At 51.7% G+C, this 24658-nt stretch overlaps 2 protein-coding genes across 17 annotated transcripts in view; both read left to right on the top strand.

Annotated features, from left to right (window-relative positions):
• DDC (dopa decarboxylase) overlaps positions 1-8384 on the top strand; it is a 74811-nt gene extending 66427 nt beyond the window's left edge. For 8 of the 13 annotated variants that reach the window (XR_014814367.1, XR_014814370.1, XR_014814368.1 and 5 more), the window contains 3 exon segments: positions 1244-1345; positions 5203-5407; positions 8000-8384. Coding sequence is in view for 5 of the 13 variants with exons in the window: in XM_021063927.2 (XP_020919586.1) it covers positions 1244-1345; positions 5203-5407; positions 8000-8013 (321 nt within the window). In the remaining 8 variants the exon portion in view is untranslated. 13 annotated transcript variants of the gene reach the window in all.
• An 8172-nt stretch (positions 8385-16556) lies between these two features.
• FIGNL1 (fidgetin like 1) lies at positions 16557-20576 on the top strand. 4 transcript variants are annotated; one of them, XM_005667897.3, is made up of 3 exons: positions 16557-16590; positions 17342-17435; positions 17816-20576. In XM_005667897.3, exon 3 carries the CDS (start codon positions 17826-17828, stop codon positions 19851-19853), a length of 2028 nt encoding a protein of 675 aa, XP_005667954.1. In that variant the 5' UTR covers positions 16557-16590; positions 17342-17435; positions 17816-17825; the 3' UTR covers positions 19854-20576. The 4 variants fall into 4 exon arrangements, with proteins under 4 accessions (XP_005667954.1, XP_013835459.1, XP_013835458.1 ...); XM_013980005.3 differs by having other exon boundaries at positions 16557-16754; XM_013980004.3 differs by having other exon boundaries at positions 16557-17155.
• Positions 20577-24658: the final 4082 nt, after the last annotated feature.

Genomic DNA, 24658 nt, shown 5'->3' with positions numbered 1-24658 from the left:
GTTTACATCCCACTGCAGCTGCAGGCAGGGCGTGTGGCTGGCCCCAGGCCCCTCCCTCGTGGCAGGGCACGTAGCAGTGGGCAGTGCAGGGGGGCCCCTGGAGCACGCATGGCCATCTGTTTGTTGTACAAGGCTGTGCAGGGGGGTCGCGGTGGGAAGGAAACTAAGAAAGGAGTGTGTGTGTGTGTGTGTGTGTGTGTGTGTGTGTTCCTGAGTTCTCCCCACTGAAGAACCTGTGCTGAAAAGCAGGGAGGGTTCTGCTTCTGTGCGGAAAGAAGGCAAAACACAAATGGCTTATCCGCACTTCCCCATCCCAGCTGGAGGCTCAGGGAAAGCCGGGTGTGGTCCGGTGCTTCCCGCTGCAGCTCTCCTCCCTGCCTCTCGGAGAGTGTGGTCCTGCCTTACCAGGAGGGTGCCTGTGGCCAGAGCCCCATCCAGCTGAGGGCATCGCCAGCAGCTGTCTTTGGCACCCTCTAGTGGCACCAGATTCATCGCGTGCCCGGGGACAGCTCACTGAAATGCGTTTCAGCCTGAGCAGCCCGATTTCTGCTCAGAGGCTCCCTGGGCACCTGCGAGTGAGCCCTGAGCTGGACGCCCGGGTTTAGCGCGAGCTGCGCGTGTGCCCAGGCATTGGCGAGCTGGTCCTCAGACCTCATACTGTTTGAATCGGCTTTTGAGCTCCATAAACACCTAGAAGTTAAGTAGGTGGGTCCAGCGAGAGGAAGCAGCCCTGGACGTGGCCCTCCCCACCGTGGCGAGGGCCGTAAAAGAACAAACGACCCCACTGGAGCGCGGGTGCTGGGCGGCTGCGCCAGATCAGCCTCAGTCTTCTTGTCTGCAGAATGGGCCTGGCTTCCGTGTGATCCCCTGCCTTATGGGCCATGGTGAGGACAGGATGGTGAAGCCTCGGCACTCAGCCATCCGATTCGCGTCGGCCACCATCTCTCTTCTAGAATGTCTAAGCCCCTCTTCACAACATTTATCCTAAAATTGTAAAGATGGTTCTGGTGTGATGAAAATGGTTCCCTGAACAGAAGAAAATGACAATGGCTGTTTTTCTGAAGGTAGCCAGTTTCTTCCCAACCTGCGTGGGGACAGCTGGGGAGTGGGTGGCAGAAGTGCCTGAAGAAACGGCTAAAAGCATATAAATGAACTCTAGATGTGCAGCCTAATGAGGCTGTCGAGGCGGTTGGGTTCTGAATCAAGGGGAGATGAGAACCTCAGATTTCCCTTTCCTTTCAAGCACGTGCAGCTGTCTCATGAGTTTGAGGCATTTGTGCTTCAGGATCCCCGCTTTGAAGTCTGTGCCGAAGTCACCCTGGGGCTGGTGTGTTTCCGGCTGAAGGTATGTCCATGTCTCCCCTAGTCTCCTGCACTGTCCTGACTGTGACCGGGAGAAAGGTGTCTTTAACGATGTCTGTGCTCAAAAACTCACCTCAGCTCCCCAGAGACCACAGACTGCACCCCAGTTTTCAGTCTGCTGTTCCCGCCTCCTGGCCCTGACGTTCCAGGACACGGCTCTTCTCACGGGTCTCAGGCATTCTGCTGGTGTAGACTGGGCCTCGGGCTAGCCACTTTCCCATCCACCTGTCCAGAGGCTCCAGTCTGAGCGTGGTGCCTGACCCAGACCAGCAGCAGCTGGGAGCCTGTGAGAAGCCAGGCTTAGGCTCACCCGGGGCCTGAGGCCTCTGCACCCTCCATGCCCCCCAGGCTGCTGGCAGGCACACAGGGGTATGAGGGACCCTGGCCTGTGGTGCCCTGAGGCCATCAGCCGCCTTTGCAGGGAACGATGCCCATGTTTCTCCAAGGGCCCCAAGAGGTGCAGCTCACAGGCCCCCACGAAGCTACCTTGTGTGAAGGAGGCTGGGTGAGAGCCAACTGCCCTGACCCCTGGGGCTAGATTTTCGTTTGCAGAGTCCACCCTGTCCCCAGGCCTTGCTGCTCAAACCCACGAAGGCCAGCGGGAGAAGGAGCCGAGGGCCCAGGGGCCCTGTCGAGGTGCTGCCAGTCACAGCGCAGCCCTCGCTCACTTTCCTTCCCTCTCTGATTCTTGAGGTTTGGGGGGCTGGCTGGCACTGGATGTGGAGAAGCCTGGAAGTGACAGAGAGATAGTGGAGTCCTGACCCAAGAGCTGGCAGGGCGACGCGAGCTCCCTGCAGAGTGCGATGTGGAGACCCGAGTGCGGGTGTGCGAGGCTGGCGCCGGTCCGGGTACGAGGCGTGCGGGTGAGCAGAGGTGGAGATTCTCAGCCCTGGCCTCGGCCGAGGGCGCTTGGACTTGTTTGCCATCAAGCAGTTGCTTTGTATGTATTTCACTGCCAGCGCTCCTGTAGGATTTTAAACTTTAAAGTTTTATTGAGGCGTCGTCCACACGCCACACACCTTATCCATGAACGTATACATTGGAACGATTCCTGGCACATCCACAGCATTGCGCAGCCGTCAAACTTTAGAAGGAGGCGTCCATGGAACCTTAGACACGCATCCTCAGTCTCCTCCAAAGAAACCCCAAGGCCAGAGGCAGTCACCCTCAGCACCCCCATCCTTGGGACAACTCTCTCTTTTTTTTTGCTTTTTTTTTTTTAGGGCCGAACCCAAGGCATATGGAGGTTCCTAGGCTAGGGGTGGAATTGGAGCTGTAGCTGCCAGCCTCCACCACAGCCACAGCTATGCCAGATCCGAGTCACATCTGCGACCTGCACCGCAGCTCACAGCAACGCCGGATCCTCAACCCACTGAGTGAGGTGAGGGATCGAACCTGCGTCCTCATGGATGCTAGTCAGATTGTTTCCACTGAGCCACGACGGGACCTCGCACTGGCTGCTTTCAGTCCCTGCAGATTTGTTGGCTCTGGCCATTCATGTCAATGGGGTCGTCAGTATACTGCCTTTGTGACTGGCTTCTTTCACTTAGTGCAGTGTTGTCAAAGTTAAGCCTTGTATTGGAGTTCCTGTCATGGCTCAGTGGTGGATGGCCCCCCTGGTATCCCTGAGGACGTGGGTTCAATCCCTGGCCTCCCTCCGTGGGTTAAAGATCCGGCATTGCCATGAGCTGTGGTGTAGGTGACAGACGTGGCATGGATCCCGTGTTGCTGTGCTGTGGCCAGAAGCTGCAGCTCTGATTAGACCCCTAACCTGGGAACTTCCATATGCTGTGGGTGCAGCCCTAGAAAAAGACAAAAAAAAAAAAAAAAAAAAAAAAGAAGAAGAAAAGAAAAAAAAAAGTTAAGCCTTTTATGCTCTCTTCCTAATTTGCTGGGACACCAAACCCAGTTGGGGGTCCCCACACAGGAAGCCCAGGGCTTTTCAGGAGACAAACATGTGCTTTGTGAAACTTGTTCCTTCTCTGAGTCCAGCTTCTCCTGGAGGAAGCCTGTTGTCCAGTCCTCAGGGTTCATTTTTCTGCCTCCACCTCTACCGGCTCGTCCCCATTTGATCCTGCGCGCCACTCTGTCCCCTCAGGACCTCAAGGCCTCCACGGCCGGCTCAGTGGGCACGGTCTTGATTTCACCTGAGGCTGGTCGCTGTTTCCAGGGAACCCATTTCCTCCCACCCCCTCCTCATGACCAAGCAAGACGCCCTTCCTCGCCTTGGCCGTTTGCTGCTGCGGTTCCATCTCCGTTTTCTGTCTTTGGCTCTTCGCCTCTATTTAGTAGAAAACGTGCCTCGTCCAAACATTCATTTGAAAATGGCAAGCACGTTTTCCCTAAGTGACTTGCTGTTACATTCTGCATATGTCAATTTTCAGGCCTTGGCTCTTCTGCGACGTCTTCCTGGTGACATGCCAGCCCTTCGTACCTTCATTTCCTCTGTCTCATCCTTGTCCTCGCATGGGACCAGCTCTGTCTGGACCCGGGGCACACCGGCAGGGTCTGAGAGGCCTTTGTCCCAGGCACTGCCCCTGGGCACCGGGAGGAGCCCACCCAGGCCTTCAGCCGGGAGGCTCTGCGCAGACACACGCCCAAGCCTGGCCTCCGAGAACGTCTCTCTCCCACTGTCCTCCCTGCCCTCACTTCCACGTGCCCGAGGCCAGGCTCGTTCTGCTCGCGGCCCTCTAGGCCAGGAAATCGGGACAAGTGGTTGGGGCCAGGAGTAGAGGCAGCCGACCGGGAAGGTAGCAGCTTAAGGTCTCGCAGAAGCATCTCCCCGGATCAGAATTCTGAGGAGGGGAGGGGGTGGTTAGTTGTTGCACATGGCTCGGTGCAGAATGCTCTGTGCTTTTAGCTCAGGTCAGAATGTTCCAGTACACCTCCAACAAGGCTGATGTTATCCTCTGTCCAGCAGCTTTTAATCTAAAAATGGAATCCCCTTAAAGGCCAGCGCCTCAAGGACGGGCCATCCTGTGTATTTCAGGCTCTGGGCCGCATCCTTTCGCAAACGGTGCAGAACCAGGATGACCAAGCACAAGGGACAGAGGACAAAGGTCGCAGTTAAAAGAACAGATCTAACATGGAGCCAAGTTTGCTCCTCCCCGTTACGTGGAGACAGACGGAGGACGCAAACGGTTCAAGCCAGTGATGGCCCTGTGACCCAGGACGCTGGGCCCCACATGCAGGCCTTTCTGTATCAACTCACAGGCGGGCAGGGGTGGAATTGCTGCCTAAAAACAGAGAGGCAGGGAGGATGAGAGGAGCAGCCAGACGGAGGAGGGCAGAGGACGCAGCACAGACAGGAAGGGACGGCTCCCAGGCAGGACACATCCAGTCTGGCCAGTGCGAGGCCCCTCCCTGCCCTGGGCTGGCCGGCTGCTCCCTTCCAGAGCCAGGCCCACCACTGGTCCCTTGTCTATGATTCCTGGGCCGTTTTCCCAGATTCTAGCAAGAAGGTGACGCTTACGCTTCATCTTCTACCTTGCTGATATTTTCTCCTGGGTTTTCGTGAGACCCTGTCACTGGTGCCCTCAGGACCCCCAGTTGTGCTGTTGGAGCGCATCAGCTTGCAGGTAACATACCTAGAGATTGTCATTGTTGCCCTAAAAAGACCCGGATCCTGGAGTCTCCTTTTCTGGTAGAACAGGAAGAAATTGACTTCAAGGGGAGGCTGCCATCTTTTGGGGCCACGTCAGGGCTCCTTAGTTGAGATTTGACCTTTGCCCACAACAGGCGAGGGGCAGTGACCCGTGGCCGCCCTGCCCACGCTGCTTGGCCTGCTGGGGAAGGTGTGCCCCCCCGCGGATCTGAGCACCCCCTTCTCCATTGCTGCAGGGCTCCGACGGACTGAATGAAGCGCTTCTGGAAAGGATAAACAGCGCCAGGAAAATCCACTTGGTTCCCTGTCGCCTGAGGGGCCAGTTCGTGCTGCGGTTCGCCATCTGCTCGCGCAAGGTGGAGTCGGGCCACGTGCGGCTGGCCTGGGAGCACATCCGAGGGCTGGCGGCCGAGCTGCTGGCCGCGGAGGAGGGAAAGGCAGGTAGGCCGCACTGCCGTCCGTGCACGGGGGCGACGGAGCAGGGCCCTCGGCTGCAGAAGTGGACAGAACGGATGCCGCGGGGAGGCTCTAGGAACGTGGAGAGAGGTCTGCTCTGTACTCTTTTCTGAGAGATGGTCAATCATGTATCATATGACTTGCCCTCAGGTTTCTTCAGGGTGGCGAAGGCAGCTTACTGTCACTGCAAGCTTATTTATTCAGCAGGCAAACTGTACATGAGTGGAAATGAATGAACCCCCCAAAAAAGGCAATTTGGGAGTTCTCACTGTGGCAGAGTGGGTTAAGAAGCTAACCACAGATGCCCAGGTTGATGAGGAGGCATGGGTTCGATCCCCGGCCTGGTGCCATGGGTTAAAGATCCAGCATTGCCTCAGCTGTGGTGTAGGTCATGGCCGTGGCTCGGATTCAATCCCTGGCCCAGGAACTTCCATTTGCTGCAGGTGTGGCCACAACTTTTTTTTTTTAAAGGCAATTTGACATGACTGATGGTTTACAGTCAGGAAGAACCAAATTCATGATGGTTTAGAGCAGGGAAAAGTCTGGAATGCTGGGCATCCTTTGCAGGAAAGCAGGCGGGCAATGCTGAAGGAAAACGCACGAACGCAGCACTGGTGACGGGCTGAAATGATGCCTGTGGAGCCACAGGGATCTTAAGAGCATCGCTAGTTCCTTAGGGAGGTCACGCCACTGGACGTTGTCCACCTTCCTGGTTTCTTTTTTCTTTTCATCCCACTTGGCGGCTGGGGTGGTCGGTAGTGGGAGCTTCTGCTGCCCTTTCTCTTTTCCTGCCCGCTGCCCGTCTCGTCACCTTCGGACGTCTAACCAAAGTGGGCGATGCAATTAGCCTTCAGCTTGACCTTCTGTGCTGTAAACTGGGAATACCTGAGATATTGTGGGGCTCAAAACCCGGAGGGTAAAGACCCTATGTCATTTATGGGGAGGCCCATCCACGGCTGCTGGCCTGAGAGGTCCGGGATCCACCTCCTCTGCCCCGAAACACCAGGCCCCCTTCCTAGCTCAGCAAAGCCCTTTCCTTTCTTTTTTTTTTTTCGTCTTTTTTTTTTTTTTTTTTTTGTCTTTTTGCCATTTCTTGGGCCACTCCCGTGGCATGTGGAGGTTCCCAGGCTAGGGGTCGAATCGGAGCTGTCGCCACCAGCCTACACCAGAGCCACAGCAATGCGGGATCCGAGCCGCGTCTGCAACCTACACCACAGCTCACAGCAATGCTGGATCCTTAACCCTCTGAGCAAGGCCAGGGATCGAACCTGCAACCTCATGGTTCCTAGTCGGATTCGCTAACCACTGCGCCACGACGGGAACTCCAGCAAAGCCCTTTCCTAAAAGTCTGCTGCTTGTAAGCCGAGGGGCCACCCTCTGGAGAGCAACCGCAAAATTCTAGCTTGAGAAGAGGTGGGGGAGAGGCCCATATTTCCAGATTACCCCATTGCTCCGAGATAAGCATGCCTGGGTGGCGGGGCTGTGTGCGTAGGTGGGGAAAGAAGACACATTGAAAACAAACCCATACGAGGCAGACACTCCAGAGGAACGTTTCTGCAGCCTGTGTCTGCGTATCTCATTCCATCGTACTCTTATCCCCGTGTGTCCAAAACAACACAGGAAGAGACCGTGGCTCAGAAAAACGATCAGAAACAGAGGCGCATTTCTGACAGAAGTCACAACTTACCGTGGAGTCATTATATCATTTCAAAAGGTTTTTAAATAACCTTCCCCCCTCCCTTTTTTTGGCCATCCTGGCTGCATATGGAAGTTCCCAGCCCAGGCATGCAATCCAAGCTAGAGCTGCAGTCTCTGCCACAACTGCAGCAATGCAGGCTGCTTAATCCACTGTGCCACGCCCGGACTTGAACCGGTGCCCCCACAGAGACAAGTCGAATCATTAACCCACTGTGCCACAGCGGAAACTCCAGGTTTAATATTTTTTGACATAGGATATAATAGTAAATTGTAATGCATATATGTTGTTTGGGTCAGATTAACTAGAGGGATGAAAATCTTAATCCCTTGGTTTTACTCGTAAAACTTATGTAAATGGGAGTTCCCCTGGTAATGAACCCAACCAGTATCCATGAGAACCTGGGTTTGATCCCTGGCCTCACTTAGTAGGTCAGGGATCTGGTGTTGCTATGGGCTGTGGTATAGGTCGCAGACGTGGCTTGGATCCCATGTTGCCGGGGCTGTGGTGTAGGCCCGCAGCTGCAGCTCTGATTTGACCCAGGAACTTCCTTATGCCAAGGGTGCGGCCCTAAAAAGCCAAAAAAAAAAAAAAAAAAAAAGTGAATGTACATCAAATCCGCAATGTCATAGTTGTGAAAGAAACTATCCTATTTCGCAGTAGATAGAAAACTGGACCCAGATTCTAGTTGACATTAATAAAATGTATCCTAGAGGAGCCAGATCGGCAATACAAACGTTTCTTTCAGCTCAAACTCTCTTCCATTGGACGGTTCGCCAAACGGTAGAGTCCTTCTTTGTGTTCAAATGAGGAGTATACACATTCTGATTTTTAAGCTTTTTTGAATATAGCCATATGGTCAAGTTATTTTTTCCCTGTAGAGATCAAAAGTTGAAGTGCCCTGAAGAGCAGAATCGGAGGAGACGCGTCGTCCCCGCTCCGAGGCGTAGAGCCTGCAATGGTCCCCCCAGTTCTTTAGCCCACGTTCTCCAGAAAGAAGCTTGTGCCTACGTCTGACCAGCCTCTCAGCAATGAAGAAGTATTATTTGCTCTTTGAAAAGTTAATCCCAGTGGAGACAGCTTTTACTCTTTATTTGGCTGTGATTGTTTGTTGATTAAAACATCATAGGTTTCTGCATCCTTGAAGTTGTCAGCGGTGGTCCACTTTCCGGGGCAACCTATGCTGATGGGATTTGAGATGATACCCGTGGTCTTTAAATTACTCTGTCCTGTGGCTTAATGCTTAATAAATGATGTGAAGTGTAACAGTGGTTGTGTCTGGTGAGCACCCTGTTTCTACACGGTACCAAATTGTTACCGTGTGGACTTACCCCTTCACGACAGCCAGAGGCGTGGCCTTCTTGGATTTCTCCGAATGGCATTCATTTAGTCGGCAGGTGGTTATGAGGTGCCTGGCGTGTGTCAGGCACTGTTCTGGATGCAGTAACGACACACGAGTCTTCCTTGGAGATGACTCTGGTTTCTAAAGAAATAAATTCAGAACCAAGACACGAGATCCAGTTCTGCTGGTGCGACGGGGAAGACCTCAGGGGTCTCGGTGTCCTCATCCGATCAGTGCAACAGCCCTGTGGCCCCATGATTAACAAGCAACCGAAGGAGGGGTCTTTCCACCTAAACATCGAGAAGTTGCCGTGTGCATCCAAACAGCCAGTCTTTATCTGAAACCATTTTGCTCTGAGAAACGTGTATTTTAACCCCGAGATGAAGACTTACCCTTTACAGACTGCACAGTTAGCAAAAGCGCTCTCAGAAAGGGGTCTTTGGATTACTAACAGGGATATTTGAATCTCAAGGACCTCTGACCTATGGGCAAGTAACTGAATCGCCTGTTTTTCAGAAATCTGGAAGCAGGACAGATGCCTGCAGTCCGCATCTCATTTGGCCAGGTCGTTTGTCCTCTGCCCATCGGTGGGCCAGACCTGACCTCCACGGTGGCACGGGGATGGGGATGGGCCACTGGGGTCCACGCGGGCCAGAAATTAGGACCTGAGGAGGGCTGAGCGCTCAGACCTGGCATTGAGGCTGAAGGGTGCACGTCTCACAGTGAGGCGGTCTGCACCCGAGGCCACTCTCTAGCTGCTGTTGCTGCCAGGCCTTCCAGACAAGGCCCCAGACTCACGAGCACAGCCCTCGGCCTTTTGGGAGTAGCCCCATCCCCCCCTCAACGCACTTTGGAAAGAAGACTGAGGTTTGAGGGGTCTGGGCGGCAGGTGACAGTAGGGTCCCAGCAGTTGTGGGAGACAGGCAGACACGAGGGGGCGGACACTGGCCGGGTGACGAAGAGCCCCCCCACCCAAATGGGCTGGATCGTTTCCTCGGAGATTCTCAGGCATCTGCTTGGCTGGAGACCCAGTGGGGGGCGGAGCCTGTCCGACTCATTTCTAGGTAACGCCTGGCACGTCGCCCACCTCCTGACCTCTCCAGGCACCTCTGTAACTTCGCCGCCAGACCCCAAACACCCAGCCTAGAAACAAGAGGCCTACTTCCTCGCAGTTTATTCTTTTACAGTTTAAAGTATAGTTGATTTACAATGTTCTGTCAATTTCTGCTGTACAGCAACGTGACCCGGTCACACACACACACACACACACACACACCCTCTTTTTCATAGAAGATTCTTGCTATCTTCTATCATGATAACAGAGACTGGACATAGTTCCCTGTGCTGGACAGCAGGACCTCGTTGCTTCTCCATTCTGCATGGAATAGTTAACAGCGACTAACCTAGACTCCCCGTCCAGCCCGCTCCCTCCCCGGCCCCCTTGGCAACCACAAGTCTGTTCTCCTAGTCCGTGAATGTGTTTCTTTTCTGCGGATAAGTCCCTCTGTGCCGTCGATGAGACCCCAGATATAAGTGGTGTCATGTGGTGTCTGTCTTTCCTTCTGACTTATTTCACTCAGGACGAGGGTCTCCAGTTGCATCCGTGTTGCTGCCAAAGGGCATGATTTGCTCTCTCCCAGTTTATTTAACATACACACTCTTGGCATTTGCTCTGTGCTGGGTGCTGTTATAAAAACCTTAAAATGTCACCTTAATGCTTATTTTTAAGTTCTCAATGATTGTTCCCCGTTCACAGATGAGAAAACTAAGCCATGAAGAGGTTCAGTGACTTGTCCGAGTGAGGACAGGACTGTGACAGTCTGGAAATCGCCCCCTCACCCCCTCAGCCCTGCTGCCAAACACGCTGTCTCCAGGATGAGCTGTTTCTTAGGACAATTGGCTGTGAGGACATTCAGTCCCCGTGGGTAGGGTCTTGGACCCTGATCCTGACCCGACAATGGGGAGAAGTTTTTAAAGGTCTGGGTGATGCAGCCTAACCCGTCTGTGTAGCATCGTCATGGAAGTCTCTATTCACATCGTGCTGTGAGGTCGTGGGCAGACCCCACCACTGGCGCTGGCACGAGAAGGTCCTTCCCGATAATGGGTACCTCCCGTTAGTGCTGGCAAGATCCCAGAGAGATCTGGACACAATGCACATCTTGATACCAAGAAAACTGGTTTTACCTACGAAACTTCTGACACCAAATGAAAGGGTTTTCCCTTCTGGCGCCGAAAGCCCGGGGTCTTTTCCAACCTGACTTCTCCAGCTGTCTGGCACCACCTGCCTGAGTTAGTATCGAAGCCCGCAGGTGAAGGGCTTGGTCCCACAAGACACCTCCAGCTCAGGTGCCAGCCACAGGTCCTGGGGCTCCTGCACTCCTGACTTACCCACTAGAAACTGGGGGCTCCCATCACCCCTTCGACAGGATCAATAACAAGCTAGAACAGCTCGCAGGACTCAGGAATCACCTTACTTATACTTACCAGTTTATTGTGAAGGATGCAACTCAGGAGCAGCCACACAGAAGAGGTGCCTGAGGCAGGGATGGGGAAGGGGAGCGAACCCTCCCTCCACCCCCCCCCCCCAAGAGCATCGTTCCCCGCGCAGTCTCAGGTGTTCACCCACTTGGAAGTGGTCCAAACCCCTCGACTGGGGGCTTCTACGGAGGTTCTGTTAAATTAGTGATGGATTAAATCCTTGGCCATTGGGATTAGCTCAGTCTCTGGCCCCTTCCCGTCCTTGGAGGTCAGGGGTGGGATGGGGCTGAATGGTCCAGCCCTGTCACCATGGTGACCGTCTCCATCCTTACTCTGTCTAGGGACCTGGCAAGAGTAGCCTCCTTAGAACAAAAGAGATTCCTGTTATCCATAGATTCCCAGGGATTTAGGAACCAGGGGCCAAATACATAGTTCTTTTTATCAGACCTGTGATATCTCCCGGGATCACATACCCTCTTCCCTAAAACGCAGGAAAGAGCAAAACTTCCTGAAACCAGAGAATCTCATCCCGGCCACCTCCACGCCAGTCACAAGAGGAATCAGTAAAAAAACTCAGATGAAAAAGGAGAGGCAGCATGTCAGTGGGTGGAGGAAGTGGGTTCCCAGCATCCATCAGCCTCACACCTGTGCCCCTTAACCTGAGAATCCAACACACGCTGCAAATTAGCAACAAATCCTGCTGATCTTTTCTTCAGAAAGCTGGATTTGAGGAGAGCCATGGCAATTGCCTGACGGCTTTTTGATTTAAATGCTCTTTTATTGCTTTTCTGAATCATGTAATTTCCCCAAATTAGAACATTTTTGGGTTTTTTGTTGCATTTGATATTGAAATACATTTCTTCATTTATCTCTGTCTCCTGCCATCACCCAAACATAATAGAAAAAATTACTAAGAAAGCACCGCCAGAATAAGTTGCTTGCGAGACCTGGATCAGTTTGGAACCAGCGCTTTGGAGAAACTTGAGTGTAGACTCCACCAAGCAAAACGGAGGGGTGAGGAAAGGCAGGAGAAAGGAAGGAACAGGGTGGGCTCACGTGCGGGAAACCCCGCGAGGCCAAAGCTGACATCTAAGCCAGACCCTGCTGCTGTACGAGCCACCCCCCGGGGCCTAGAGAGGAGCCCCGTCCCAGAGGAGGGTTCAAACGGAAGGACGCCGAGTGGCCTCCCTGGTAGCTGTCTTCAGACCTTCTGCTTGCTCTCAAAGTCTTCGTGCCTCCAAAGAATGAGCCATACGGGGAGACAGACTTTTCTTCCACGTGAAGTAGAACTTGAATACCAGCAAGTAGAAGGTGTTTTCTCAGCGGGCAGCAAAGTTCCCACCGCCGTGGGTGTTGACTGCGGTAGGACAATCGATGGTCAAGAAACCGTGGGGAAACTCCTCCAGGGGCTGAAAAGTGGTGACCTGGAAGCGCTCGTCTATCTCTGAGATTCCCACAGTCAGTGAAAATACAGGAGCCTGGCTAAATTACAGGCTGGAAATACCACCAATAGCATATGGGTTATTTTTCAGTGACAAGCTGTCACCTGGCCAACCTGTGTCCAGCAAAGGGCTGGCCTGGCCCAAACAACTATGCTCACACTTGGGCAGTGCTTCCTGGGGGCCAGGCTTCCGATGTCAAGGTGTCAAGGTCATTTGTCCCCCCCCCCCCCCCGCGACAGCAAACCTTGGAGGGGCCTGCTGAGTAGCAGACGGGGGGATGGGAACTCTGGAAAGCTGCCTCCATCCCCCTGCCATAAGAATACGGTGTGTTCCTTTCCCAGGGCTGCTGAAAGGAAGGGACATTTCCTATCTCAGAATTCTGGAGGCCAGGGTCCCGAAGTGAAGATGTCGGCCAGGCCAGGCTCCCTCCAAAGCCTCCAGGGAGGTCCCTCTGCCCCCTCCAGGCCAGCCCCAGATGGCCCTTGGCTGGTGGCTCTAACTGCTCTGTCTGCCTCTGTCTTTTCTTCTGCCTTATAAAACTACCAGTCATGTTGGATTAGGGTCCGCCTACTCCTAACGACTGAACTCATTTTAGCTCCACTACAGCTGCAAAGACCCTACAGCCAAATAAGATGACCATCACAGATCCTGGGGGTCAGGACACGGACGTACATTTGAGGGATGCGATTCAACCCACAACATACGGTATCAAACTGGAAGCACAGGAAATGCCGGCTCCGGTTGTTGGCGAGACTCTGGTGGAAAAGCAACCGAAGCAGAGTCCCTTCCCCGCTGTGCCTGCTGCACTCAGGGAAGGCCCCGTGTCCCTGCTCACCAGCTCTGTTTCGGATGGCAATGCCACGCAGTCTTTTCATAGCCCTTACCGTTCATCCATTGCAGCCAGGGAGACTCCTTTACTGGAATTGTGCATTTCACCCACCCCAGGTCCACGCATCCCTACTTCCCCACTGGGGGCAGGGACCCATCCCCTTGACGCTTGGTCCTCCACCCTGTCTTCTTGCTAAACACTGAGTTAGGGAGCTGAAAGGCGGGACATCAGTCAGAATCCAGCCACATGTAGGAACCCACCAAGAAGGAACAGACCCTTGTCCTGTCTTTTCCCCATCTCCTCGACCCCATTCACTTCCCTGGACCCACAAACACACCGCTTTTAAAGTTAGAGTAACTCTCCTGGCAGACGGAGATGCACATAATTTGGGGCCGTATTCTCCCTCTGCTCAAAAACAAATGAGATCACTGAAGTGTGCACTGGCATTTATTTGAGACCATGTTTATAATATTCATGAATATGGAAATGAGAAGCCTGCTCCCAGAATCCCTCACACCAAGAACTGGCACTTTGTTTGCTGTACATGAAAACCTCTTCCTTTGCAGGTTCAAAATATTTTACCCGAGAGGGAAAAAAAAAAAAAATTCAGGAGTTCCCGTCGTGGCGCAGTGGTTAACGAATCCGACTAGGAACCATGAGGTTGCGGGTTCGGTCCCTGCCCTTGCTCAGTGGGTTAACGATCCGGCGTTGCCGTGAGCTGTGGTGTAGGTTGCAGACGTGGCTCGGATCCTGCGTTGCTGTGGCTCTGGCATAGGCCGGTGGCTGCAGCTCCGATTCAACCCCTGGCCTGGGAACCTCCATATGCCGCGGGAGCGGCCCAAGAAATAGCAACAACAAAAGACAAAAAAAAAAAAAAAAAAAAAAAAAAAAAAAAAAAAAAAATTCACAGTCTATGGTCTCAGAAGGAAATGCTAAGGCCTGTGTAGCTCAAGCACGTTTACAAATTATGCTGAAGTATTAGGACAGCATTCTGAGGTATTTCATTTGTAAAAGAAGAAAAAATCTTGCTTTGGCTTAAGGGTTTGAATCCCCCAAATGGCATGAACAGTAGCAATGCACGTAACAGAGCATCGAAGTTCCTGCTGTACGTCTGCAATATGCCAGCTACTGCTTTGATCATTTAAGTATTAGAGCTCAGGTTAATCATAAAGCTTACAATATCAGCTGAGTTAGAGAAGTTTATTTTCCTGTTTTATAGCTGAGGACGAGGCTGAAGTTCAGAGAGGGTACAGAACTGAGTGCGATTTTGGCCAGCTGTGCAGAAAGAGAAAACTGCTGGACTGGAAAACGCTTTGGCAACGAACGCACAAAAGTCAAGTGACCATCCTGGTGTCACTTGGAAATACTTTAACCTTGGCAACCATAAATGAACTTCGGTATTTGACAATCTTCACATGAGGCTAAGGCCGTGGCTTATATGAATTCTCCAGAATGCTATCACTAAAATTTTGGTGATGACATTCACCCCAAATTGCTAGTTACCCACATAGTATTTATATGGTAAGTTCAAAATGTATAAGTAAAAAAAAGCTAGTAATCATATTTCTGAGTTGGTCTTGAGATAACGGTTTTCATTTTCATTTTCTTTTTTTATATATATTTGTTATTTAATTTTTTTTTTTTTTTTTTTTTTTTTTTTTTTTTTTTTTTTTTGCTTTTAGGGACTCACCCACAGCACATGGAGGTTCCCAGGCTAGGGGTCTAATCGGAGGTACAGCTGCTGGCCTACACCACAGCCACAGCGAGGCCAGATCCTTAACCCACTGAGGGAGGCCAGGGATTGAACCTGCAACCTCATGGTTCCTAGTCAGATTCGTTTCCGCTGAGTCATGACGGGAACTCCATTTTCATTTTCTTTTCTTTTTTTTTTTTTATTCTGGGTAGTTATAATAATTAAACAGTAAAGAATGAACAATAAGAATCTTTTATTACTATCTAAGCCAAGAGATGAATTATGAGCTCTTTGCCTTGAAAGCCTTTATTTTTAAAAAGGCATTGTCTAATCCCTTTCATTATTTTGTGCCCATTAAAAAAAAATCATAAAAGAAGGGTCTTAAAAATGTTTTGCCTCACGCTTCTTCAGGTCTTGAATCTCAGTGTCATGTGCTCTTAGTTGCCCCTGGACAGTCATCTTACCCATCCTCTGTCCCGGACACTCACTCTCCGGGAAAGGATAGCCGCAGGACCAAGAGGAAGGCCACTGGGGCTTTCTGAGAAATGGCTTCTTCCTTTTTCCCAGACAGAAGTATGGACAGTTCTCCCCATTTGGCCCCTTCTTGCTTTAAATAGGGTTATGTGAGGAGTTCCCATCATGGCTCAGTGGTTAAGGAATCGACTGGGAACCATGAGGGTGCAGGCTCAATCCCTGGCCTTCCCTAGCCGGTAAAGGATCTGGTATTGCCATGAGCTGTGGTGTAGGTCGAGGACCCGGCTGGCATCCTGTCTTGCTGTGGCTGTGGCGTAGGCCGGCAGCTACAGCTCCGATTGGCCTGCAAACCTTCATATGCCTCAGGTGTGGCCCTAGAAAAAACAAAAAGACAAAAAAATAAAAATAATAATAATAATAATAAAGAAATAAATACAAAGAAATAGGGTTATGTGAGTTGTTTCCTTGGATTGTGGGGGCTCCCTGAAAATAAAGAGGGTTATGTGACCTGTTTCCCTTGGGGGCTCCCTTGGAACAGGGGAGGAAGAAGATGGGAAGATGCTCCTTCCTGACGCCCTCGGGTCATATCATCAGACCTGGAATTGCCAGCCTCCACACGGTGACATTAGCTACCACGTGGGTTGCTGGGGCTATCCTGTTCTGGGACACAGTCCACGGGAATAAACGGGCACTTGCTCGTACCCTAGTTGCTTGTCCCCAAGGAGCGCAGGGCAGGAGAGAATGCCCACGTGTCAGGAGGGGCGCTCGGCCACAGAGCCGCGGGGACGGGGTTGGGGCTCCGCTCCCGGGAGAGCCCCGCGCGCCCCCGCCCCCGCCCCGCCCCGCCCCGCGCGCCCCCGCCCCGCCCCGCCCCGCGCGCCCCCGCCCCGCCCCGCGCGCCCCCGCCCCGCCCCGCGCGCCCCCGCCCCGCCCCGCCCCGCGCGCCCCCGCCTCGCCGCACGCGTCCCCGCCCCGCCCCGCGCGCCCCCGCCTCGCCGCACGCGTCCCCGCCCCGCCCCGCCCCGCGCGCCCCCGCCCCGCCCCGCGCGCCCCCGCCCCGCCCCGCGCGCCCCCGCCCCGCGCGCCCCCGCCTCGCCGCACGCGTCCCCGCCCCGCCCCGCCCTCGCACGTACGCACGCACGCACGGCGCCGTCTCGCGCCGTAGCTGCAGTGCGCAGGCGCACACTGTCCGGCGCGCTTTTCGGCCGCTGCAGGTCCGGGCGGCGCGGAGGGACCGAGGGCGGCCGGAGCGGGGCGGGGCGCGGAGGGGGCGTGGGGCCGAGGAGCGTGAGCGGTTTCCCGGGCGGCGGCCCGGGTGGGCTCTCGCGGCGGGCACGTCCCCAGCGGCGTCGGGACCCGAGCTGCCTCTGGAGCGGGGGTGCGGCGGGTGGGCCGCGGAGAGGGGCGCGGGCGGCGCGCGCTCCTGGAGGCTCCCGCGGGGAGAGCCCGCGCGAGTCGTGCCGGGGCCTGAGGCCGGTGGCCGCCCGCACCCGGAGGGGAAGGGCCAGCCGAGTGCCGGTCCGGGTCGTGCCGTCCTGCCTCCGGCAGCCAGAGAGCGCGGGGATGGCGGGGCCTGCGGCGGCTGCGTCCGAGTGGACGGGAGCCCGTCCGGGCGCCGGGCGCGCTCGCAGGGGCTTCTTGGGAAGGTGGGAACGGGAGAGGTTCTGGGGCGTCCGGCCTTAGGTGCTCACTTGCGAAGCCTGCAGAACCCTTGGTGTGGTAGCGCGTAGTGATGACCTAGGTTGCTGTGGCCCTTGGTGGCAGCATCAGGACCGTCCGGTAGGTGAAGTGCCTGCCTGTGTGCGGATTCAGGCACCTTTGCTCACGGCCGCTGGGACTTGAGCTGAGCTTCTGAAACGCTCTCAGCCTGTTACACTTGCGCAGTAGGCATGGCAAGAGTAATTTTCAAGTGTTTTCATATTCATCATTTGACTTGATTCTCACAGTGGTGTCTCCCTTTTACAGATAAAACCGAAGGCCCGTCGATAGTAAGAGGCTCGCATGGGATCCTTCGTCTGATTTTTCTTAGCGACCAGACCCAAACGCTGGGCTTGGCTTGGTTTGTTTTGCTTTTTTGTCTGTAGTCCCGTTATTCCATATTGCCTGCCTTTTTGCTGATTAATTTTCGGTCCTTTCCATTTAAACCTTACGAGTATTTTCCGTATTCACAGGGAAAATCGTTTATGTAACTGAAACAGTTTAACCCCTAGCAGAGCATTTTTAAGTCACATCTATTCTTTTATATCCTGAATGCTTGAAAGCTGTGGTTGATTAGATGTTCCCCCTATAGGCGGCCTTTCTTTATAAATTTCCTTTTTAAGTAAAAAGCCCCGTGTCCCTTCCTTCAGATGAGCAGAGATTTAAAAAGTACGATTAAGGTATTTTGTCTTTGTTTTTTTCTTGATACTGATTCTTTTTCATCTTTGTCATTTGGTATAGAACCTGCAAAATGCAGGCCTCCAGCTCCAGGTCTGCACACCTGAGTGAGTGGCAGAAGCATCACTTTGCAGTTACATCTGGCACGTGTACACCAGGACAGAAGGCAGACGCCTTCAGAGCACAGGTCCTCCGTATTCAGTATGCATGGGCAAACGCCGAGATCTCCCAGGTCTGTGCTGCCAAGCTGTTCAAAAAGTATGCAGAGAAGTATTCCGCAGTTATTGATTCTGACAATGTTGAAACTGGCTTGAATAACTATGCAGAAGACATTTTAACTCTAGCAAGGTCTCAGCAAACTGACAGTGACCAGTGGAGGTCTGGGTTGTCAATAAATAATGTTTTCCAAATGAGGAGCGTGCAGGAGATGATGGAGGCGGGCAGAAAATCCAGAGACTCTCTGTTGGCACCTGCCGCTGCCTCCGTAGTCATCCATAGAGAGACCGTTGTCAGCGACCTTCCTAAGTGTAGTTTCTGGGGGACTTCTGAGGAGAGTGACCCATTAACAAACTCGGCCTGTGGGACAGGTGGAAACCAGGACATCCCTGAGGGCAGTCCTATGACGTGCCCTCGGAATGCCCAGCCACCCTTGGTGGCTAACCCCACCACCACGTGTCCTGTCTTGGCACCTTTTGGTGCGTCAGGCACTGTGAAAGCCCATGCCAAGCCCTTATTTGGAAATGTCAGAAAGGAAAGTACTAATGCTCCGAAAGCCAACACAGGACTAAATGTATTCTCCTCTGACCTGTCTTGTTTTCCTTCCGGCTGTGAAAATCCACGGGAAAGGAAAGCCTTGTTCAGTTACAGCACCACTGATGCGCTTTCCACCCCAGTGCTGCATAAGGCTGCTAGTAAAACAGAAGATAATGGCCAAAGGGAGGAGGGCAGCCTGCCTGCCTTTAGAACTGCCAGAGAGCAGTTATGGGTAGATCAGCAGAAGAAGGCCCAGCAGCCCCAGCGCGCGCCAGGGCCTTTGTATGGTGGTGTGAAAAAGTCTCTGGGAGCTGGTAGATCCCGAGGCATATTTGGGAAGTTTGTGCCCCCGGTACCCAAGCAGGACGGGGGAGATGAGGGTGGGGGGATGCAGTGTAAGACTTCCGGTGCAGGACCCGCAGAGCCGGCACGCCCCGTGGATGAGCGTCTGAAGAGCTTGGAGCCCAAGATGATTGAGCTTATTATGAATGAGATCATGGACCATGGACCTCCAGTGCACTGGGAAGATATTGCAGGCGTAGAATTTGCCAAAGCCACGATAAAGGAGATCGTCGTGTGGCCCATGATGCGGCCAGACATCTTTACGGGCTTGCGGGGGCCCCCTAAAGGGATTCTGCTCTTCGGTCCTCCCGGGACTGGGAAGACTCTGATCGGCAAGTGCATTGCCAGTCAGTCTGGGGCGACGTTCTTCAGTATCTCTGCTTCCTCGCTGACCTCCAAGTGGGTGGGCGAGGGGGAGAAAATGGTCCGAGCCTTGTTTGCTGTTGCGAGGTGTCAGCAACCGGCTGTGATATTTATTGATGAAATTGATTCCCTATTATCTCAGCGGGGAGATGGGGAGCACGAATCTTCTAGAAGGATAAAAACCGAATTTCTGGTTCAGCTGGATGGAGCAGCCACATCTTCGGAAGATCGCATCCTAGTGGTGGGAGCGACCAACCGGCCACAGGAGATTGACGAGGCTGCCCGGAGAAGGTTGGTGAAAAGGCTTTACATTCCCCTCCCGGAAGCGTCAGCCAGGAAGCAGATAGTAGTTAATCTGATGTCCAGGGAGCAGTGCTGCCTCAGCGAGGAGGAAATCGACCTGGTCGTGGGGCGCTCAGATGGGTTCTCGGGCGCCGACATGACGCAGCTGTGCAGGGAGGCGTCGCTTGGCCCTATCCGCAGTTTACAGGCTGCAGACATTGCCACCATAACACCGGATCAGGTTCGACCGATAGCTTTCAGTGACTTTGAAAATGCGTTTAGGACTGTGCGACCAAGTGTGTCTCCAGAAGATTTACAGCTTTATGAAAACTGGAACAGGACGTTTGGGTGTGGCAAGTAAGCAGGACACTTGACATTAAGAGATGGCATCTTTGTCGTCCAGTCTTTCCGTTTTTTTTGGCCCAGGAAACTGGGAATTTATTAATTGTACATTGCATATATGTTCTGAATTCTGACCCTCAAATAAAATAGAATAAGAGTAGCTTCCATTTTATAATTGATTGACTTAGCCTGTGTTAATATCGGCTCTGTTTTCATCCTGATGTGTATGCCTATTCATATAAAATGAGAGGAAGATTTTTTTTGTTTTTTGTTGCTAAGAGGTCTTTCTTTTTAGGATATATACTGTGATGACTACAGAGTTCAAATTGAACCTTTAAAAAACCTGTGATTTGTATATGAGGATATATCTGGTTTATATGCATCTCTTATTGAAGAAAGTGTCTCTTCTGTGGTTCGCATACGTCCTGGTGTTCGCTGGTCGAATGGTTTACACTTGAAACTGACTGTGGCTTACTGTCGTTTCATAGATCTATGATCTCAACCGAAGCTAGCGTGAAAGTGCCATTTTTTACTTGATTCTCGTCTCTAATCTCCTACAGTTTTCCCTTACCAGTAACATGTTCAGAAATAGCAAAGGTGTAATCTCTTATCAGAGGCAGAGCCACAGAACTTAAAGCTGAAGACGTTGGTTTTCCAGGGTGTGGGTGATATTTAAAATTAGCATTTGACACTACTTCACAGCCTCTTTCAAAAATAAATGTTTTCAGATTTTTCTAATGGACTATTTTGTTTTCTTAACTGATGCATCTTCTCTGTAGAAATACTAGAAAATAGAGATGAACAAAAAGAAGACAATAAAAATCGCTTTGAGGAATGTACTCTTATCATTTCAGTTTCAGGCTTCAGGCTTCCAGATTTTTTCTTTTCTTTTTTTTTTTTTAGGTCCTCACCCACAGCACATGGAAGTTCCCAGGTTAGGGGTCTAGTCGGAGCTGCAGCTGCCGGCCTACACCACAGCCCCAGCAACGCCGGATCAACGCCGGATCCTTAACCCACTGAGCGAGGCCAGGGCTTGAACCTGCGTCTTCATGGATCCTAGTTGGATTCGTTCCCTCTGAGTCACATGGGAACTCCAGTCTTCCAGATGTTTAATAGGAGTGGGCTTGTGCTGTGCCTTCTCTTTTGCAGTCTGCTGTTCTCTAAAGAGTGTCACTGTCATTTCCCGCGTTGAGGTCCTGCTACAACATCTTCCCTTATAGGAGCCTCTGGGCTCCGTGGTGTGGATGGCCTGCAGTTTAGCCTCTGCTAAGAGGGCATTTAGGGCAGGTCTTTAGGTTTACCTTTTGTTTGTTGTAAAACTTAAGTTAAACGCCGTGGTGATCTTTTAAAGAAACATAAACAGGAGTTCCTGTCAAGGCTCAGTGGAAACGAATCTGACTAGCATCTGTGAGGACACAGGTTCGATCCCTGGCCTCACTCAGTGGGTTAAGGAGCCAGCGTTGCTGTGGCTGTGATGTGGGCCGGCAGCTGTAGCTCCGATTCAAGCCCTAGCCTGGGAACCTCCATATGCTATGGGTGCAGCCCTAAAAAGCAAATAAATAAGCAAATAAAAATAAACGTCTTGGGTAAAATTCTCTACCATTCTTTTGAAATTCTAATTCTTTTCCTCAATTCCAAAATATTTATCAAGTAGCCTCTGCATTGAGAAATTGATAAGGTGGGATCCCTGTAAAGGACATGGCTTTGGGGCCCAGTGGACATGGTCGTTGCTGGTTCTGTCATTTACCAGCTGTGACTGGAGACCACCTGAGTTCTCCCTTTCAGTTACTAACTGAGACTAGCCTGTACCTGTCTCGTTGGCAGATACGAAGTACATGGTACAATACAGGTTTAAAGAGCCTGCCTGCCCCGTAACTGCGCCTCCTCATCCATCTGCCTTGATTCCGCCTTCATGGCTTTCAATGATCATTTTCCTTTCAACCGTTTCATGGGGTTGTCTGTTCTACCTCAGTCTCCTTGATTCTACTGTGATGCCCAGCGTGGTACCGGTACAAAAACAGACATACGGGTCAGTGAAAGAGTAGAGAGCCCAGAAATAAACCCACACTCTGTGGCCACTTACTCTTCGACAAAAGAGGCAAAAACACACAGTGGAGAAAAGAAAGTCTCCTTAGCAAGTGGTGCTGAGAAAGTTGGACCGCTGCATGTAAAGCAGTGACATTAGAGCACATGCCCACACCATACGGGAAAATAAACTCGAAGTGGCTCAAAGACTTAAATATAAATCATGACACTCTAAAACTCCTAGAAGAAAACAAAGTTTCTGACATAAATCAATATTTTCCTAGGTTGGGCTCCCAAGGCAATAGAATAAAGGCAGAAGTAAACAAATGGCACCTAATCAAACCGCAAGCTTTTGCACAGCCAAGGAAACCATAAAATGAAGACAGCCTACAGAAATGGGAGAAAATACTTGCAAATAATGTGAGTTAATTTCCAAATACTCATACAGCTCAATATCAAAAAACCAACTCCATCAAAAATGGGCAGAAGATCTAAATAGACATTTCTCCAAGGAAGGTACTCAGGTGGCCAACAGGCACTTGAGAAAATGCTCATCATTGCCAATTATTAGAGAAATGTGAACCAAAACTACAATGAGGTACCATCTCATGCCACTGGCCAAAATGGCCATCATCAAAATGCCTACAAGTAACTGATGCTGGAGAGGGTGTGGAGTAAAGGGAACCCTCCTTCACTGTTGGTGGGAATGTAAGTTGGTGAAGCCACTCTGGAGGACAGTAAGGAGGTTCCTTAAAAAACTAAAATTAGAGTTAGCATGTGACTCTGCAAGTCTACTCCTGGGTGTGTTATCTAGAAGAGACAAAAACTAAGTTAAAAAGATACACACACCCCATTGTTCACTGCAGCACTATTTACAATAGCCAAGGCATGGAAACAACCTGAATGTCCACTGACAGAGGAAAGGATTAAGAAGATGTGGTGCATGTACACAATGGAATATTACTCAGCTGTAAAAAAGGAGTGAAATAATACCATTTGCAGCCACGTGGAAGACCTAGAGATATCATATTAAGTTAGAGAAAGGCAAACATAAGATATCACTTATATGTGGACTCTAAAAGAACAATACGAATGAACTTATTTACAAAATAGAAATGCACTCACAGACAGAAAAGGCAGAGTTGGATGATGTTATCTTTTTTTTATCTTTGCTATTTCTTGGGCCGCTCCTGCGGCATATGGAGGTTCCCAGGCTAGGGGTCGAATCGAAGCTGTAGCCACCGGCCTACACCAGAGCCACAGCAACGCGGGACCCGAGCCGCGTCTGCAACCTACACCACAGCTCACGGCAACGCCGGACAGGGATCGAACCTGCAACCTCATGGTTCCTAGTTGGATTCGTTAACCACTGCGCCACGACAGGAACTCCGGATGATGTTATCTTGATAAAATAAGACAGGAAAGGCAAGCAGAGGCGCGCAAGTGGAAGTGCTGACAGCCACACGAGCAGTCCGAGTCCCAGTGAGAGGGGCTCGGGGTCAAAGGCAATAAACCTGGTGTGGAAACATGTTCTCTGATGACGAACGTTGACTGCTTGTACACCACCTGTGGTCTTTATGGGTGGAGCTCAAGGAAAACATTAACTAAAAGTTATTAAAGCACTCACAAACATGTGAAAAGGTCGAGCGTGTCCAGTCCTGGTAAAGATTTGGAGAGTAGGGCATTGCTCCCCTTCTTGGGGGAGAACGTGCCTTCCTGGAAGGCAGTCTGGTGGTACCTCCCCCAAATGCCTCCACTTCCAGGCATCCACACTACATAAATGTTCACTGAGATGTTTTAATAAATGAAAAAGCCCAAACATCCATCAATGGAGAAGCACTAAGTCATCCCATGGGGTCTTAGCAGTGGTTTTTAAGAATCAAGTACTTGTGGCTCAGTGGTTAACGAATCTGACCAGCATCCATGAGGACACAGGTTCAATCCCTGGCTTTGCTCAGTGGGTTAAAGATCTGGTGTTTCCGTGAGCTGTGGTGTAGGTTTGCAGACATGGCTCGGATCCTGCACTGTTGTGGCTGTGGTGTAGGCCAGCAGCTGCAGCTCTGATTCAATCCAGAGCCTGGGAACCTCCATATGTGGGTGCGGCCCTAAAAAAGCAAAAAAAAAAAAAAAAAAAAGAGTTCCCGTCGTGATGTAGTGGTTAATGAATCCGACTACAAACCATGAGGTTTCGGGTTTGATCCCTGGTCTTGCTCAGTGGGTTAAGGATCCGGCATTGCCGTGAGCTGTGGTGTATGTCACAGACGCAGCTCGGATCCCTTGTGGCTGTGGCTGTGGCTGGTGGCTACAGCTCCAACTTGACCCTTGACTCCTAGCCTGGGAACCTCCATATGCTGTGGGAGTGGCCCAAGAAATGGCAAAAAGACAAAAAAAAAAAAGAGAAGTAGATGGGGTAGAACATGATGGAAGACGGCAGGAGAAAAAGAGTGTGTGTGTGTGTGTGTGTGTGTGTGTGTGTGTGTGTGTGTGTGTGTGTGTGTGTGTGTGTGTCTGCCCAGGTCACTATGCTGTCGTAATAACAAAAAGAATCGTGTAGGTGCCTCTGTACACACTGATGAGGAGAGAGTGCCAGGCTTCGTTGTTCATTGAAAAGAGCAGGTTCCACAATAATTAACGTCTATGTGTAAGCGGAGGAATACGAAAAAGCTCCAGAAGGGCACACACAGTAACAATTAAGGGGGCTTCCCTCTCTAGACTAGGAGTGGGAAGAGGTGGGAATTTCCATATTTGACAACAATAATGCACTCTTTTCTTAATTTTGTTAAGACTCAATGAAGTAGT

The sequence above is a fragment of the Sus scrofa genome, chromosome 9 (genome assembly GCF_054392235.1).
Source record: "Sus scrofa isolate SSC_HxYL_T2T_F1_AM1 chromosome 9, Sscrofa_HxYL_maternal_Yorkshire_Landrace_v2.0, whole genome shotgun sequence".
Lineage (NCBI taxonomy): Eukaryota > Metazoa > Chordata > Mammalia > Artiodactyla > Suidae > Sus > Sus scrofa.
This window is presented reverse-complemented; position numbering and strand designations above follow the sequence as displayed.

Bases quoted from the DNA above. Each gene is read 5' to 3' on its own strand.
- FIGNL1 (XM_003357607.4), top strand. From the start codon at position 17,826: ATGCAGGCCTCCAGCTCCAGGTCTGCACACCTGAGTGAGTGGCAGAAG.